General features: G+C 44.4%; 1 protein-coding gene across 2 annotated transcripts in view; it reads right to left on the bottom strand.

Moving 5' to 3' along the window:
* LARGE1 (LARGE xylosyl- and glucuronyltransferase 1) overlaps window positions 1-19,711 on the bottom strand; it is a 245,859-nt gene that overhangs the window by 48,386 nt on the left and 177,762 nt on the right. For both annotated transcript variants that reach the window (XM_018560110.1, XM_018560111.1), the window contains exon 6: window positions 15,868-15,972. In XM_018560110.1, coding sequence (XP_018415612.1) covers window positions 15,868-15,972 — 105 coding nt within the window. The remainder of the gene's footprint in view (window positions 1-15,867; window positions 15,973-19,711) is intronic.

Here is a 19,711-nt window from a genome sequence, read left to right as displayed (position 1 = left end):
GCCTGGAGCCGCTATCTAATAGCGGGAGACTCTCAGAACGTCCGGGAGAGTTGGGATGTCTGGGTTTTCTGATGGTGACAGCAATGGACCAAATTCATAAGACCATGTGACAGGGTGACAGCACAGGAGTACAATTGTGGGATAGGTACAGAGTGTTGTCACCCTATAACAGGAAGTGTTCAAACAAGGACCTTCATGGCAGGATCACCAGGAGTTATTTTAATGAAAGCTGCAGATAGATAAATGACATTACCAGCTTATATGAGATATTAGTGATTAGGTTTATGTACCAGGCACTCTCATCCAGGCGACACGAAGGCTCTGGTAAAGTTGCCATGTCTGGAATGTCTAATGAACCAGCGAAGCTTTAAGGCCAACACTGGTCGAAAGGAATATCAGGTTTGGGTGGGAGGTATTGAATCGAATCATATAACAGCAAGATAATTTGTGTCTTTACCTCCCCCTACCCCATCCTTTGGTAAGGCAAATGTTTCCCGCTCTCACAAATAGATTTTTATGTATTTAATATAACGATTAAAGGGTATCTATGGTCAAAATCTAAAAATAAATCTGTATTTCCATATTGAATTTCCATCTATCGCACACCTAATAACCATAGAAGTTTGTATACTTACTTATTGAAGATGCCCATAGAATGTACAGTACTTCCTCAATGCACTGATACATTCTCACTCAGCCATGTGAATATGTACTTCCTTGAGTCACAACTCTCACAGAGCCTGCCTTCTGCACTGCAACTCAGCATCTTAAAAATGTAACATCATCATTGCTTGCTGGAAGCAATGCATGATGGGATATGTAGTCTTGATAAATGGAGATTGCATCACATCAAGCAGTGGGGAAAGAGATGCAAAGAACACTGGGAATCCAGGACATTGATGAAAGTGATGGGCAGATGGAAGGCAGCGCTCACTACATAAAAGGGGATTTTCTTTTTAATTATCATCATCAAAACAGCTCTAGTATGTATTCCTATTACAATGCTGAGGTTATAACAGGAGGGGATATGCTGGGACTTTACAACTCCTTTAAACAAATACATACAGGGGAATTTATCAAAACTGGAGCAGACAAAATCTGGAGCAGCTGTGCATGGCAACCAATCAGCTTCTCTCTTCAGTTTGTTCAGTTAAGATTTGAAAAGGAAAGAGAGAAGCTTATTGGTTGCCATGCATGGCTGCTCCAGAATGCTCCATAGTATCTGCTTATCCACAGCTGACTACTTGGCATTGACAAAGATGGAGTGATCTCTGCAGTGTTTCAGCCCACTCTACAATACTCCTACGTGACAGACTCATCTCAGGATACAGGCGATAGTTAGGCTCAGTTTCCACCCAACTATAACCCACCATTTCCAAATCAGCGCGGAGCAAGAGAACCCCTCATCATGTAATCAGCCGCTTTACTTATTTATGGTAAAATATTCACCAGTCTGCTAGATGATCACAAGACACTATTAGAATGCACAAACCGCTTCCCCGGTGTTAATTGTATGTGATAATAATCTGTCCTTTCCTTTTACCGCAGCACAGCTGCTAATTCCTCACTTCATCTTACCAGGCTGCAGAGAACCGGCAGACAAACATCAATCATTACATTAAAAGATGCAAGAACTCCTACGCTGCCAGGAAGTTCTGTGCTGAGGTGCTCACAGGCATCATAATACGACCGTCAGGTCACCTGATTACTTGATATGATCAATCGATCAATGGCTGCAGTCCATTACTGGGGTTGGTGAGGAATGATATGAGAAGATAAATAGATTTAGTAGAATGACTGTATCTACCAGCGGATCCTTATGATGGTTTGTCAGTCTTGCATAAGGGGGGCAGAAAGATAGAAAGATGGCACAGACAGACAGATAGATAAATCATAGATAGACACATAGATAGATAGATAGATAGATAGATAGATAGATAGATAGATAGATAGATAGACAGATAGATAGATAAACTTGAGGTGCACCGAAATGAAAAGTTTAAACCGAAAATTTTAAAAATGTCACGGCGAAACCAAATATTTTTTTTCTAAACTTTTTACATTTTTTAAAATATTTTATTGTTATTTACTTTTTTAAAGTTTTTAAATTTTGTATAATTTATTTTTATTTAATGTAAACAGAACCCTGATATTTCCCTTTTAAAATAGAAAAAGAGATTAAGGACAGAGTCCTCAATCTCCTATTCTGCAGCCCCAGTCATCAATGAACAGGAAACCTCTATGCTGAGTGTTCCTGTGATAGTGTACACAATCATGAATGAATAGGAAGTCATGTAAGTCACTTCCTATTTATTCATAACTGGTACATAGTAACTCATAGTATGTCCAGTTATTTACAAGCAGTCAGCGATCAGCTGATCACTGACTTTATGTACCTGCTCTCCATCCTGACTCACTGTCACAGCTGAGCGGTGCGGGGAGGAGAGCTTGGCCTATTTTGACAGCTGACACCTCCCACTCAGCGCCAGCTCGAGCTTCTGTGACAGCGCACGTCTGTCTCTGCCCCCACACCATTCTCCATCTTGATCGGTTAGAGGAGAGCCCGGCCTCCTGTGGCATGCCGGGTGTTCACAGCGCTCTCCTCCCCTACACCACTCGGCCTCCCCTGACAGTTTCTCACTTTCGGTGCATCCCGATAGATAGATCGATAGATAGATAGATAGATAGATAGATAGATAGATAGATATACATGATAGATAGATATACAGGATCAATAGATGATAGATAGATATACAGGATCAATAGATGATAGATAGATATACTAGATAGATAGATAGATAGATAGATAGATAGATAGATATACAGGATCAATAGATGATTGATAGATAGATAGATAGATAGATAGATAGATAGATAGATAGATAGATAGATAGATAGATAGATATACAGGATCAATAGATGATAGATAGATATACAAGATAGATAGATAGATAGATAGATAGATAGATAGATAGATAGATAGATAGATAGATAGATAGATATACAGGCTCAATAGATGATAGATAGATATACAAGATAGATAGATAGATAGATAGATAGATAGATAGATAGATAGATAGATAGATAGATAGATTGATTTAATACAATAACAGTATATTGTTCTGACGGTGGATCCTTGCAGAGGTTCCTTACATGCGGCACACGGAGGGTAAAGTGTTTTTCTCTTCTCCTGAGCCGCCTTATCAGGTGAGAATTGAATTACAGTATTAGATTTGGATGCCGGGGACAGAAGTTTCAGCACATGGAAGACGTAATCAATGAAATCACTGTGGAAGATCTAGAGCGGGTTATTACATCTTGGAGGAAGCCGACGGCACATCCAAGATTTGAAAAACACGGATGAATCAGGCTGGACGCTGTCAGGCCGGTGAGCTGTGTTATGGCAGGCCGGCTCTTCTCCACTTTATGTACATTGGGCTAATGATGAGCGTGCTAAAATGTAATTGAAATACAGGCCCGGAATAAATGAGCATTTCTGAATTAATATTACATTTAATCTGGCTCCGGGGACACGGACTTCCTGCTGACTGGATTCCATTTCATTCTGCTATTCATTTATTCATTGCATGCAGCTGGACTGCTACTTAAATAGAGGTCGTTATTCTGATCTTATTCTAAAAATGAAAGCTAGGTGTTCTGGGGACAACCCTCAGTTCTCAGACAGGGATAGCATACAATGCAGAGTCATGTGACATGAGATTGCGGTCCACACAGAGAAACTAAGTGCATGCTATGACTTTAGTGCAGCTAGAATGTTCTCTGGATACATTAAAGACTCAATGGTTATTTACATTTACTGCTTATAATTAACCTATGCCATGGGTTCACTTTAAATCTGGTCTGTGCAGATGTTGTAGTTACCTTCCCTTCAATCCTCTCCTGCGGTTAACCTGCAGCGACACACCCCGGTACTTACTTCCAGGTATTTTGGACCCTGTGACCCATTCTGTTTCCTCTGTCATGTGACTGCTCTTATGCTTGGCGATTGACCCTCAGGCCCCCAGTCCAGGAACGTGGTGGCTAGGAGGTCCTCAGTGTAAGCTCCATGTGTTATAGGTTTTCTTCTTCTTGCTCCCAAACGCAAAGAGAGAATAGTGGGAGTGAAGGGCAGTCCAGAAATAACAGCAGCGGGAACAGGCATTAAAATGTACCTTTTGCTTTACCAGTGCAGAGGATTCACTTTGGGCCATTGGTTTTCTGTCAATGGGCAAATGCAGCTTGCTGTCAGGTGCACTCCAGTTGTATATAAGAACAGTTTGAGATGCTTCTAAGCAGGGGCGCAACTAGAAATCACAGGGCCCCAAAATTTTGTATGGGGCCATGTTATTTCTACTTCCGCCCACCTGATATCCCAAACAGCCCACCTGAGAGTGACCTTGCCGAGCCCACCATAGACTCTCTGTGGTGGGCTTTGCAGGCTCTCAGGTGGGCTGGTCAAAACCCCCTCTTACCTGTCAGCGCCGTCCGCCTCCTTCATGGTCGCTGGTGGGCCTCGCCTCCTCCATGGTCGCTGGGCCCCGCCTCCTCCATCATCGGGCCCGCCTCCTCCTTTGCTGCTGATGCCAGGCCCAGCCTCCTCTTCAGCTGCTGGCTGTCACTAACTCAGCAGCGGCTTTGAGGAGGAATGCGCCGCTGCACACATCACTGACAGGTTGTCAGTGATCTGAACATTGGCGTGTTCCTCCTCACAGCCGCCAGTGACAGCCAGCAGCCTGAGATACCATAGCGACCCAGGCGTCCCGCATGGCATCAGGGGGATATCCTGGCCGGGCCCCATAGTGGCCGCATGGATCGCTATGGCGAATGTTCCGCCACTGCTTCTAAGCTGCATCAACCTTCTTCAAGCTGCTTTTGAAGTCCCATTGACTAGCATAGACAGAGAAAAACACTGGTCCTTATGCTAACCCAGAAACACGGGATAACATTCACCAATCAAGATGTTTAAGGCCTGCTTGGGTGACATATTGTAATTATGTCTACTTGATGCCTGGACCCTGTTGGTCAGCTGTTGTGAATGTGTCCAAATCACTACTGGTTCTCATAGCTTCCGGGCTAATCAGGACGCAAGGCGCCGTGTGATGACTCGCCGCCCGGCTTCCTGATTTGCCAGCTTCCCGACCAACTAGTAAGCTGGGCGGCGAGACGTAACCAGCTCCATGTCACAGTCCAGCAGGCACAGGTTTTCCTGGATCTCAGCAGCGGAACCAATCACCCAAGGAGTAAGGGGTTGGGTCAATCGGGCGGTACCCCAATACACTCAGTGCAAGGGGGAACCGTTCCACATCATGTACCCCGTCCTAGGTGTGATAAGGTGTATGATGGCCTCTACGGCTACGACTGGCCTTGGGGGATTGCTATTTTTTACTCAGTTGAGGTACTAAATGTGAAGGAAGAGGGGACTAGTAGTTTTCCAATAGGGTCTGCAAGGGGAGATGCGTACTACAATGATAACTTCCAGGTCCTCTGTAACACATATATAAGATGTATGCGGCAAGTAGAACTCCCTGGAATCACTATGGTGGTTATGGTTCAATATGTAATTGTAGTAGGTCCCAGCATGCGTATAATAAACTATCACTTAATATTAGCACATTCCTTTTGAAGCAGCGATCTGATATACAGTTCAACAATAAGGTATACTATGGTACATTTTGAAATAGGCACTAACAGCCGGGGAAGATCCCCTAATACTTGCGGTTCTGGTTGTGGATATCTGAGGATCAGCAGCCGGTATAGCGATATGGTATAGGGCAGCCTCGGTAGCTGGTACGGATGCTGGGACTCGATATGGGTCTTTGTGAGCAATCGCTGTGGCAGTGGCAAGGTGAGTATCACACGGAGTCAGCCGCTCGACATTGATAGAACGCCGATTGAGTGACTCACCTGTGCTCTTGAGGAAGCGCTGTGGCCAGTGGGAGGAGTCAGGCGTGACGTCACAGACGAGACGGTGCGCCGCGGGCACGGAGCTCCGGCCCGGGTAAGTCTATGCAGGGCAGCCATCAGGGGGGTACGGCCGATACTCATGTAAGGGGCCCGGGCAGCCTGGGGGGGCCCACCCGGGTCCCTTACATGACTATCGGCCGAGGAGGCGGAGGCCTGGCCCTAGCAGCGCAGGGCCCCAGCATTGCCGCTCCAGTGGCTTTGAGACAAGCTAGGGCCCCATCAGCGACGCTGCTCGTCTGATGTCAGACTGGCCGGAAGTGACATCACGTTGGTGACGTGACGTCACTTCTGGCCAGTCCGGCGGCAGACGAGGCCATGTGTGCAGGTAAAAGGAGCTAGGAAGGAAGGAAAGGGGGGATGCAGCCCTTACCAGCCCACCTGAGATCCCTTCAGAGCCCACCATAGATAGTCTCAGATGGGCTGTGCAGCATCTATGGTGGGCTCTGCAGGGTCACTCTCAGGTGGGTCCTGCGTCCAGCGTGTCACTAAGCCCTGCGTCCAGCGACGCGGTGGGGGCCCAGCCTAAAGCCGTGTAAGGGGCCCCAAAATTTCTGATGGGTGCCCTGAGTCTATGACACTACATGCTTTCTGATTTGCCCGGCTTCCTGATTGGTCGGGATGTTGGCCAATCAGAAAGCCAGACGGTGAGTCATTACATGCCCCACATCTTCTTGATTGGCCATAAAGCCGGCTCTATGCTACCTCTTCACTTGGTGACGAGGTAGCATAGAGCCGGCTTCCTGGCCAATCAGAAAGCCAGGTGCCATGTAGTGACTTGCATGCCCGGCTTCTTGATTGGTCGGGAAGCTGGCCAATCAGGAATCCAGGCGGCGAGTCATTACCTGCCCCCCGGCTTCCTGATTGGCCAGAAAGCCTGGTGACGAGGGAGCATGGAGACGGCTTCTCGGCTAATCGGGGAGCCGGGGGATGAGTCATTACATGCCGCCCAGCTTCCTTAATGGGACTTAAAAGGTATCGGTATTCGATATCGGTGAGTACGTAAAAAAAAGAATATCGGTACTTGCACTCGATGCTGAAAAACCGGCATCGGTGCATCCCTACTTTCAATAAATACATCACTGGATTAAAGGGTGTTTTCTTAAAAATACGTGGCTGGTGTTCACATTCAAGTCAATGTTCATATATTTACTTCACTCTCTTCTAGGCAAAGCAGAAAGCACAGCAAAATCTGATCCCATTTACAACACACAGCATCCCCCCCCTCCAATAAAGTCTGAAATAATGGCGGATCACCGCCTACTAGCTTTGTTTGCAACGAAGAATGACTTAATCTTTCTGACTGCATTAACAAGGAAAATCAATGAACTTCCAGATATCTCAGCGCAACGCAGCAAAAAGAAAGAGATTTAATATCCCAAATGGCATAATCTTTCGAAGAACGTGCCAGCTTCCTCGACGTGGCAGCATGGTTTCCAGCTATGAATTAAATTACTTGGACACCTCGCATGGTCTGAAAGAGGAAATGGGCACATCTTTGTGACATGAGAGAATCGTTCGGTCTATAAATATCCGTCATCTCTTCCCCTCTGCAAGAAGCCGGCATCGATATCTCATCTCAGGCTTCAAACCAGATACAGCAGAAAGGCACGGGTGACAAGGCCTCAGAGCTGGGACCTGGCAACATGGGTGTGTTTGTTTTGCTGCTGGAGGGCATTTGTGAATCATTTTGCAAGACCTGGAATGCAAAATGTAGACACAGATCATAAGCTACAGTATTAGTTTGAGGCTATTGTCGCTCAATATCGGGCCTGTTGTAGTAAAGTATATATACGTGTTTGATCATTTATTGATGCAGCACAGATGAGCAAAATCTATTGAATTTATCATTGACCTCCAATGTTGTGCACATATGTTCTTGCACAGGCGATAGCGCATATGCATATGCATGGAATTTATTAACAAGTGTGGTTAGCTATGGTATGAGCACTCCAATGTCCAAATGTTCTCCAGCCAAGTCATGACCTGCCTAAAAATAGAAAATTTGATTTTCTTCAATTCTTTTTTCTGAACCTGTGGCCAGTATATGGACATTCAAAAATGTATATATTCTTAACAAGCAATACATTAATTTATAAACACTGTCTTATGGTTGAACTCAATGGACATGTGTCTGTATTAACTATGTAACTATTAAGTCCTCAGTGGTCTGTGTAGCTGCAGGCATTGTTGAGGAATTCATCCCCAAAGTATACAAAAGAGGCACTGAAATTAGGGCTCTTCTCTCCATATTTTGTATGGAAGCATGGACTTGGTAGCCCTATGTAAACAAGCACCTATTCGCTGTATCAAGATGAACTGCAACCTGACTTTAGAGGCTCCGTTTCTTGAGGATGATTTGCTCTATGGTGCTTGCAACTACACAGGTCAGCGAGTGATTGTTTTAAAGCTTTTTTGCCTCCTTTTAATACTCTTGCTACAGACTAAAGATCAACATAGAAATCCTTCATTGTTAAAAAGCAGATATTATACTGCAAATGTGTGAAGCTTGGTATGTGTGCTTCCGATTGTAAATATTAATGCATATGGAGACTTTTTCACACAACATCATACAGTGTCTTTTAGCTTTGCTTTTTCCTTATTCCATCTCAGCTGATTTTTATGTGATGTATTGCCTGTGCACATTTTGAGGTGCATGTCATAGTGAACCCGTCAGTCGCTGTAAAAAGTGACACTAAACTCAGGAGTTAAATCTCGGAAATACGTTCAAGTACCTTAACTATGAACAAAAATGTATCTTATTTGTGTATCACTCGGCTGCAGATCCTCAAATCATCTCTGAATTGGTGCTGACACTGTCCTTCCTTCTGGAGGGTGGCTACTTTTGTTCCTCATGGTCCCTGTGGGTGTTGTAAAGTAGCCAGCGCTCCAAGCTCACTCCTGTGATGGACTACAATCTCAATACAAACTAATAAACTAAACTGAAATTGTAGTCCATCACAGGAGTGAGCTTTGACTACTTTACAACACCCACAGGGACCATAAGGAACAAAAGTAGCCACCCTACAGAAGGAAGGACAGTGTCAGCACCAATTCAGAGATGATTTGAGGATCTACAGGACACAGCAGCCATGTAGGGGCTGGAGGATCTAACCACAGCACTAGCAAGGGAAATAGGCAACTGATACAGGAAGTGTTGAACGGAATCGGAAATTCAAATTGATCATATGATCAGCTTAAAGTAGTATTAAACTCTTGTACTTTCTTTTCAATAATGAACCCAGATCAAACAAATATATACAGCAAAGTATTTGATTTACATTTGTGCCCGAGCACTTACAGTCACCATTTTTCCAAACAACTGGCTCCAACTCTCAGCTCAACTACCCTGAACTTCCTGCTGAGTACAACATCATAAGGATAGCACAGTCTCCAGAGGCTGTTCATCTACTAGCTTGAAGAAGGGAGGATGCAGGAGCAGGGGAATGACTTGTCTTGCTGTGCCTATGTGTTTGTGGAGACACCAATAGCTAACTAGCACACACAAAGGTGGCTCCATAGGACTCTGCAAGGGAAATGAGCCACCCGGAAACAGGATATAAGGACCACTGCTCAGGGGACCAGCTAATTATAACACCATAACTAAAACATCAAGAAGCAGCATCCATTGAAAATTATTTTATCAGCATTTGAAATAGCTTAAAAACCTCTTAAATGTAATATTACTTTAAGGGTCAGCTTGAAGGCCCCACTTATTGAGTATATAGAGTATACGGTAGGTATTGAGTCAATGTTATTTCTTCATACTATATACTGTGTGTTATAAATATATACACACACACGCAAAAGCTGTCTGCCTTTTGTCTTATGTTGACTGAAACTTTACACAAAGCCATACCATGAGTCATTCATTTGAGTATGTCGATTTTAGCTTCAGCTATTGAGTTCGGCAAACAACAGGCTGTACAACAAAGTGAAAGCTTGGGAAAACATAAAAAGGAGCAAAGAGCTCCATTTTCTGGCTCCATAATGTTATATTTACTTGACAAAAAGATAATAAAGATAAATTCCCTCTAAACTTCTGTTATCCCTGATAGAAGTGGCTCCATATCCCAACCTGGAACTCAATTTCAGGAAGCAAACGTATAGCTGGCTTCTGCAGCAAGAGATAAGCTATTCTAAGCAGATTTTTATGATTCTGTCTCTGGGTAATCGTCTCGCTGGTAGTGCTAATATTATTTTATTACCCCCATCAATTTTTGCCAAATCCTATAAGTATAAAAAAAAATCTCTCCACTCCACTTCACTTGCAAGCCTGCAGAAGCATAAGGCAGCGAAAGAGGGCTAAGTTTACTTACGCAAAGGCGTTTCTTCAACCGCTCTTTACACGCGGACTCCTAAATTGGAATCGGTGGACATTTTCTGTGTCTGAACTGGTGACGGTTCAGGGAAGACACAGGAGGCCAGAACGGTGAAGCAGAACCGGTCTGATTACGACACACAAAATGGAACATAACCTGCTTACATTCCTGGACAGAATGCTGAAAGATTAGCAGCCTGACAAACGACTTGCGGCTGTTGCTAGTGGCTTACGCAGCCCATTTTAAGGCAACGTCAATAAGTAATTAACTAATACAAACAAGCAAGGATAGAAAGAGCTATGCCAGCCAGGTGCTCCAATCAGTACAGGGGGGACGTGGCGCCACCAAAGGCGCTTCCATATATTATAAAGGAAGCCACCATATAGCCTGCATGTGGAGAGGAATGTAGAAATGCATGGGAGCCATCGGCCTCTTCCCGCATGCCAGGATTCCATGAAAAAACAAAAAGAAACAAAGGATTGCTTGATATCTACAACCTACACAACACTCTGCTGTGTAAAGGTCAACCTGACTCGAACAGAATTGTTGTCATGTTATCCCGGGTAAATTACGTTATATCACATCTACCCCAAATGTCTGCTACAGCTGTACCTGACAGGAGGAATTTTATGCCTTTTCATAGCCCTTGACGCCATCGTCTCATGCAAAAGTAGTCAAGGACGCATCTATAGCTGATGCAGACCATGCAATTGCCATGGGGCCCATCAGCACAAAGTAAATTATGTAGGTAGCAGTAGAATTTGGCAAAAACATTAAGGGCTCATTCAGACAGGGCACCTGGACTGCCACGAATGTGCAGGTTCAGGTGTGTGTGTGATTGCGTGTAATTGCATGCAGCTGCATCCTCCAATAGGCAAGAACAGGCTGCTGTGTGTGATTACATGCAGCACCTGCCCCTTCTGAAATAGCCATTTTTTTACGGGTGTACATGCCGTATGGACTTGCAAGCCTGTCTGGATGAGCCCTTAAGGCTATGCACCAGAAAAAAAGCTGAATACAAAATAAAATACAGATATTGGAACTGTTTTAACTACAAAAGGATTTGTATTTCTATCCATCCACTCCTTACATTTACACAGCTCGGTTACACAGCACAGCCCTATCTGCTAGGGCATGGGACCTGATTTTCCTTTACTGTCTCTACTCTGCTCCTCTCTTGTCCCTCCTCTAGCCTCTGAATGGACAGTGAAAGGAGAAGCAGTAGACTGATAAGTTCAGCTCTCTATTACTCTGTTCTCTTCTCCTATTTGCATGCTCCCTTTTAGCACAAGAGCACTGCAACAAAACTAATTAGTTTCTTGGGCTGCTTCTTCCTCTCCAAATCTGAGCTGCGCTGTATAGGGGACTGCAAGAGTCTGCTACCAAGTCAAATTCAGAGACTTAAAGTTTGCAATGAATAAAAATACATTTAAGGATGTGTTAATGAACACAGAGCTGCCTTAATCTATGCTCATCTTTAAATAAAACAGTGTCTTTCCTACAAGAAGGAACCGGGTTCTTTTGATGGGAGGACGCCAAAAGCAGCATGGTGGAGCGCCCAGCAAAACAGCCGCGGGCAGAGCACTGTATATGCATATGATTATTTATTAATATTGATTTATATGAGTTTGGAAACCTCAATATGACTGTTACATGAGCAATTAGTAGTCTGTATCACTACATGTCTGGGGGGTGAAGCTTTTTTTTTTTTTTTATTATAAATTCTTTTTATTAAAGTTTTGTATAAGAACACATTTTTACAACATTCGCTCTCACAGCCATGAAAGCACACATATAGTGCAACAATCCTGTCCATTACAATTATCCCCAACTATGGGCAATACCTTACCAAAAAATCATAAACATAACCCCCCCCTCCCCCCCAGAAGGCGTGTGTCTCCCCACCCCCTCCCCCCAGAGTGCCAGTATAATACCCAGCATTACATATTGTACAGAGTAACAACAGTGAACATATTCAAAAATGATTTATACAGAGTATCCCAATCCATCCGTCACATACATCAACCCTAATGCCTTCCCAGGCGAGAGTGCAGCCCGTTCAACCCGCTGTGTCTGCAGATTCTACCCAGCGTCCCCACACTTTTGTGAACTTATTTGGGCATCCTCTGCTCTGATATGTAGCCTTATAAAGACTTAGGTAGGAGTTTACTAGGCCCTTCCAGTCAGAGATAGTGGGTGGTGCATTCTGTCTCCACCTCAGTATGATTACCTTCCTGGCGCAGTACAACAAAACCCCCAGGAAGGTCTGCCCTGCGGTTGTGGGAGCTAGGTGTTCAGTTAGCCCCAAAATACACGTTTTCACATCAGGAATGAAGGGCACTTCAACAAATTGTGACATAAAATTTGTAACTGCAAGCCAGAATGGTCTGATTCGTGGACAGGCCCACAAAATGTGGATAAGATCTGCCGTCGAATCAGAGCATCTCCAACACGCAAAGCTGCTGCCCCCATAGATGCGGGCCAGTCTTGCCGGTGTGTAGTACACCCGATGTAGAATTTTAAATTGTATGAGCCTGTCTCGGGCAGACACTAGGTGGCTAAAAGGATAGTCCCATACATCCTCCCAATCCTCATCCGTGAGCACCGGAGCGTCCACCAACCAGGAACCCTTGCAGTGTAATGTATGTACCAATGATGTCTGGAAGAGATGCCTATAAACCTCCGACAGTGGTTTAGTGAGGGCCTCCCTTCTCAACAAAATCTCCAATCTGGACATCTGGATTGTGCATGTCAACCCACCAAATTGGCCCCGAAACGCATGACGCAGCTGTAGGTAGCGGAACAGATATGCATTAGGGACACGATATTTCTCCTGCATTTGATCAAAGGTGAGAAGCGAATTATTTAGGGTCAAGTCCCCTAATGTTTTAATTCCTTTTCCAGGCCAGACCTGAAAATCGGGCATGTTTAGGAAATGAGACAGGAGCGGGTTTTTCCATAAAGGAGTGTGTGGGGACCACCCCTGATGTGTCAGACCCAACTGCCTACGAATGGAGGTCCATGCCATAATTGTAGCTCTCATAGACGCCGTGAGCTCATATGGGGCCCTGAGACCCCTCAATGGTAGCCCACCAAGGGCCGCATAGGATCCCAGCGAGGCTGCCTCCACCACCACCGCTGCGTCCCCAGAATCGCTTGTGAGCCACTTATGCAGGACCACCATTTGACCAGCTAGATAGTATTTCTTAAAATCTGGGACCGCCAATCCACCTCTACAGCATGGCTCCTGTAAGATGGATAATTTAATCCTGGGAACTTTTGAGTTCCACAGGAAAGAGCTAAGGAGGGTGTTGATTTTCCGGAAAAAGGGTTGTGGTACCCAGACCGGCGAGTTCCTGAGATAGTACAGGAAAACGGGCAATATTTTCATTTTGATCAGGTTAACCCTGCCCACCAGGGAGAGGGGAAGATGTCTCCAAGATTCCAACCGTAACTTAAGTTGGGAAAGCAGTGGGAGAAGATTCAGGGAGAAGTAATCCTTGACCGATTTTGTTAGCCGAACACCCAGATAAGTGATGGTGTCCACCCACTGCAAAGGAAGAGAGTCATCTGCTCGTGATCGGGTCAGTGGGTCTAGGGGAAGCACATGGGACTTAGACCAATTAACCCTTAGCCATGAAAATCTGGCAAAGGTGTCCAAGATCATCAATGCGGCCCTAAGTGATGGGCCCGCATCCGCCAGGAAAAGAATAAGGTCATCTGCATAGAGTGCCAGTCTTTCCTCTATACCCCCTATTTTAAGGCCACAGATCTCCCGTGAGGAGGGAGAGCAATTTGCCATTAGGGAATGAGGCTATAGCCAACTGTACCTCCTGCAGGGTAATAGGTCTTTCCAGGAGTGTTCGGTCTGCATCAGCTAACCGCGTGATAGTAAGCCCACCCAACAGGTCCTGCAAGTTCAGCCCCAGTCGGGCAACGTAGCCTCCATCCAGTATGAGTGGAGAAAAAAAAAAAAAAAAGAAGGAAAAGGCATAACCGGAGCCAAAGTCCCGCACCGGGCATCCACCGGAGATCGGGTAGGTAAGTCAGGAGCAGGTTCGCCAGGATTTACTCAGGATACAGCTCAGTATAGCGGCGGAGCTCCCTCAGACACGTCCTCTCTGCCTCACATCCCGGCCACGCCCCCCTGCGGGGTGAAGATTTAAGAGACAGAGGAGCCCCTTAATGGATTTGCTGTGGGACCCCACCACACATAGTTACTGCCCTGCAGTTAAAGGTGCAATAACCATTTCCGGACAAGCTGCTTATCAGTCAATATATGAGCCTATTGATCTTCCATTAACCTGTCACATCTTATTTCACAAACGTGATCTCAGATATGATTTTTAGTACATACAATGCTTTCTTTTAGCAGTATCGTCTTCTGAGAACAATCGCATAACTATTAGGCACCAACAGTTTTGCCATACAGAGGATACATTTTTGTTCTGAGATGTCCCAATTATAACAACATTACAAATATGTTCCCAGCACAAGACACGGTGGAGTTGTTTATATAAACAATCAAGGTTTTGCTTTTTTATTTTCTAGCCCTTATTCCCCCTGGCATTGGAAAACCTGTGATTATTGTTTATATCAGAGGGAGGCAAACTCTGTATCTCCAGCTGTTGTGGAACTACAAATCCCATGAGACATTGTTAGATTCTCACAGCCACAGGCATGACTCCCAGCGACAGATGCATCATGGGATTTGTAGTTTCACCCCTGCTTTATGGCTATGTTCACACCATGTCCAGGCCAGATCTGGAGCAGATCTGCAAATGCAATGCAGTGCATTTTTGATGTGTTTTTTTTCTAGCTTAAAATGGGCTTGTGCTGTGCAGTCCAGATGCGTTTCCATGAGTTCCAGTGCGTTCCGGACCAAACAAAATGAGACAAGCAGTATTTTTTTATGTCTGGTCTGGAACGGACTGCGCTGGTGTGATCAGAGCCCAGAAACACCATACATTGGGATGCTTTTTTGGTCCAGGAACAAACTGTTCTGTTCAGGATGTGATCCGGACATGGTGTGAACAAGCCATAAATTATATTTCTAAAAGATAATAATTATTTTTAAGGCCTCATTCACACTGCTAAGAGCCGGCCCGTACAGATCCGTGCGGCGTGTTATAATATTATATAAAACATATATGCATTTCTTTTATATTTGCATTTACGCCTGGAGAGCAATGCAATTGTGATCACTCAATCACGGCTGCAAAGCTCAGGCTTCTGCACATTCTCTCCCAGGCAGAGCTCATATGGAGTTTCAGTTAGGAGAGATGGGGAAGGACGGCTGGACTTCAAACTGCATTAAATCACCTCATATGGCGTCCGTCCTCGCTCTAGGTAGAGCTTCCCATATTCCCGCATCTACCTAGAGCGAGGACGGCTGGACACTATATGAGGTTTAAATGGAAATATTAAAGAAATATATATTTTTTATATATATATATTATTAATTACTGTTATGCTTTTCTTTAATTTTTGCAAAAGGTAAACTTTATAAATGTAGTGATAGCCATAGGAATAGTGTTGATCCAGCATGTGATATAATAAAAATAATAAGCTCTGTCGGGCATACCTGTGTTGTATCCTCTACCAAGAGCTGGCCATGGCCGATGGTTCTTCCACAGATTTCCCAAGTACCAGTCACTCTGATTCTCCACCAGGCCCAGAACCTGTTGTCCTGAAAATAAACAATAGGAGGCGTTACTGAGTCATCTCTATGGACCAATAGATGTATAAAAGCTATCTGTCTGCTCTGATATAAATCAATGAGCTATCTGTCTGCTCCAGTTTAGGAGAAATCCTTGGCCTTCAGATATGAGGTCAGCACTGAAGGTCACCCACAGCATGACTACATGAGACATCCTTTTACTTTTTATTGACTGTTGATATATACTTATGCTAACATGTTAAGATAACAAATATTTATTACCAGTGAGATCTTAATACTGTGCCAACAATGCCTTCATCTGCTTTCATCTCCAAAAAGAATGGCACCATCTTTGTTCACGCATCATCCAGGGACACTAGGGCTAGTTTCAGGACTGAGATGCTGACACAGTCATGTAAATCCTGATGCATGTACAGTACTTGGCTGTGGTCACAAATCTCAGACATAGATCAGCCCTCTCACTTTGTGACTTGCTGCAAAGTTACAATGTTGCAGTCTGATTACTGGGGGAGAGGAGACTGAGGAAATGCTTCCTTCTGCCTGCAGCAGAGTGATGACATCATCTCAGCCTAAGCAGAAAACGCTGGATTTGAAACTTGGGGATGACTTTTGAATGATAAATGGTAAAGAATGACATTTTTTTTAATGTGCTGCATATTGTAACTTATCAGAAATGTATTCATGCGGGCTTGTAAAGTTACTGAATGGTCCACATTAAAGGGTATCTATGGTCAAAAACTAAACATACTGTATGTATTTCTATATTGAATTCTTATTTCCATATAACTGAAGTTCTATCTCACTCCTTATCACCATATTGATCTAGAAGCTTGTAAACCCACTTATGGAAGATGCCCATAGGATGGACTTCCTCAATGCACTGACAGAATATCACTCAGTCCTGTGGATAAGCACTTCCTTGTGTCACAACCCTAACTAAGCCTAATGTTGGAACTACAACTCAATGTCTGATCAATGTAACATTAGCATTGCTTGTTGGAAGCAATGCATTATGGGATATGTTATCTTGAGAAATCAAGATTGCATCACATCAAGTAGCAAGGAGAGAGACACAAAGCACACTGGGAATCCAAGGAGTTGTTGAAAGTGATGAGCAGACTGAAGGCAGTACGTAAAAGGATAGTTTTCCAGTAAGCTTTGATGGCATTATCCAATACTATACAATAATATGTATTCCTACTACAACGCTAATGCAGGATAACAGGATAGTTTATGACTGGACTTTAGAGTGCCTTTAAAACACAGCATGGTCTCATAATAGACATGTAATCAGGATGAGGTGTCTGTAAAGTGCATCCACAATACACATCACGATGATTCATTTTTGGTCACTTTGGTGACATCTAATATCCACGTCTTTTGCCACAACCCCTCCATCAGGCACTATGCCTGACACAGGCTCCCTTTATGTAGATGGAGAATGGCCAGCTAATCCCTTTATGAGCTCCTTGTCACACTCAGCCCAGTAAACAAGTTTATTTTGTTTAAACACTGTCTGCGTTCCATCTGTCCGAGGCCATTACATTAACAAGGAGCGATGGTACCCAGCATGCTCTGCAAAGTGCTCAGTGGCATCAATTCCCAGCATTGTTGGGCCGACTTATTCTCATCTCCGTTACCTGTCGTCCTTAATGCTGTCCTGTTTGTCTGACTTTGTCTGCAACCTTCTCTGATTCTTCCCGCTGTCTCTTACTGATTACAGCTTTGTTCTAATCTGCCTTGGCAACCTTTCCTTTAGATTTCATGCCTTGTTTTTTCTCAGTGGGTACTCTTGTAGGCTCCCACACACTCACACTATTATTCTGCCTTGATTTCGGTCGTCCGTTGTTAGTTATACTTACATGTGCCAACGGACTTGTGTCCACTGGGAGTATTTATGACAGGTCAGAAAAGAGCGTTGCCTTCTTTTTCATTGGTGATGTCAGCTGTGACAAATCTGCCTATTATAAAAGTGTTCTGTATAATTCACCCTTTCACTCACTAAGAGTGACCAAAATGAATTATTTTCAATCATTTGGGAACATTTTTTTAGATTTTTGCAAAATGTCGCCATTTGGTTGTAATGCAATGGTGTCAATGGGGAAGGCGAAATTAGGATGGTGTTTATTAGGTTTATTTATTATATAGAGGAACTAAACTCTGGATGCTTTGCACAAGCAAGCAGAGGCCATAAGACTAGTCATCAATATTGCTTGAAGTCATCCTTGCTGATCTTTTTACCATTACTGACTCACCATGACTTTGTCTGTCCCTGTGTGAAGGTAACTATCTTGGTAGAGGCAGGGCTTTGCTTCCTCATGTCAGAACCAGTGAGCAGCACAGTAGTGAGATCACCAAAGCTCATGAGAGTAGCAGTCAGAGGCAGCAGTGCCTTAGATCTCACAGCTAGGAGCTAGGCCTAGGCACCCTCACACACCACGAAGTTCAATGCTATTTGTCAAGAGAAATTACAGACATTTTTTTGAGGCACAATTAACAATTCTAGATGTTATCTATAACAGCATTTCTCAACCTTTTTTTCAGGTGTCATAGATTTTAAGGGGACCCCACGCAAAACCTTTCCCCCTTCACATCGAAGTGCACCTTCAAATCAAGACCCCCCCTTCACATCAGAGCCATCCTTTGCATTAGTAGTATCCCTTCACATCAGAAGCCCTGCATTTATATAAGAGTCCCCTTTTCATATCAGAGTTCTACCCATTACATCAGAAGCCCCCTTCACATCACAGTCCCACTACCACAACATTTTGAGGCACCCCTGAGGAAGCCAGAAGGCACACCAGGGTGCCGCAGCACCCTGGTTGAGAAAGGCTGCTCTATTACATAGTAAATCTTCACTTTTTGTGTTAAAGGAGAACTATGGGGGTCAGGGCTTTTCCCCATAGTTCTCCTAAGGGTAACGGGAGGACACAAACTAGCATCCTCCCGTCACCCAAAGCTCAGTATATCGCGAGCTACAGCTCGCGGTATACTGAGACGCCGCAGCCGTAACGGATCCCGACATTACTGTCTGAATCCACCCAGCTGCGTGAGTGACAGCTGGCTCTGCCTATCTAGAGGCAGAGCCAGCTGTACCCGCCCCCTCCCCCGTCCGTTCCGCCAGTCAGCGTTGGAGGATCGGACAGGGGAGTGGGGGAATCCCTGCAGGGAGCCGTGAATGACGGGCTCTCTGCAGGGACAGGATCAAGAAGTGAGCGAGCGACAGTATGTGTTCGCTCACTTCCCGATCTATTGAGCCGACCTGTGACAGTTTCATTGTACTTCATTGTCTACTGTAAGGGTGTAAAGGGTTTTAAATAGCTACAGAAGCTCCTTTCCACACTCCTGAACGGGATCACATCAGCCTCAGTATTTTATTTCATTGTTTTTCACGCAGTTTACCTTGTTTTTTTTTGCATATGATTTATTGATGGTCCGTGTACCTGGAGGCAAGACCCATTGCCCACATATTTTGTTACAGAGGGTATCCTTCCTTTCCCGATTCAGAAAGCCAGAAGTTAAGAGTAAGCCTTTGAGTTACACTGGCCACAGAGGATGCCATCAAGATATATGATGGAAACCTTTGCAGCCTGCCTGGCAAACTACGCCCGCCCATTGCCCATACGGTTCCAGAATGTCATTCTGCATCATGCGAAGTGTCAGAAATGCCCCACAGACAAACCCTTTAATATGCACTTTTCAGAGTAGTGCTCAGAGACTCTCTATTGAGAGGCCCTGATCAATAGAG

Source organism: Nanorana parkeri, unplaced genomic scaffold (assembly GCF_000935625.1).
Source record: "Nanorana parkeri isolate BGI_ZX_2015 unplaced genomic scaffold, ASM93562v1 scaffold432, whole genome shotgun sequence".
Taxonomy (NCBI): Eukaryota; Metazoa; Chordata; class Amphibia; order Anura; family Dicroglossidae; genus Nanorana; species Nanorana parkeri.
This window is presented reverse-complemented; position numbering and strand designations above follow the sequence as displayed.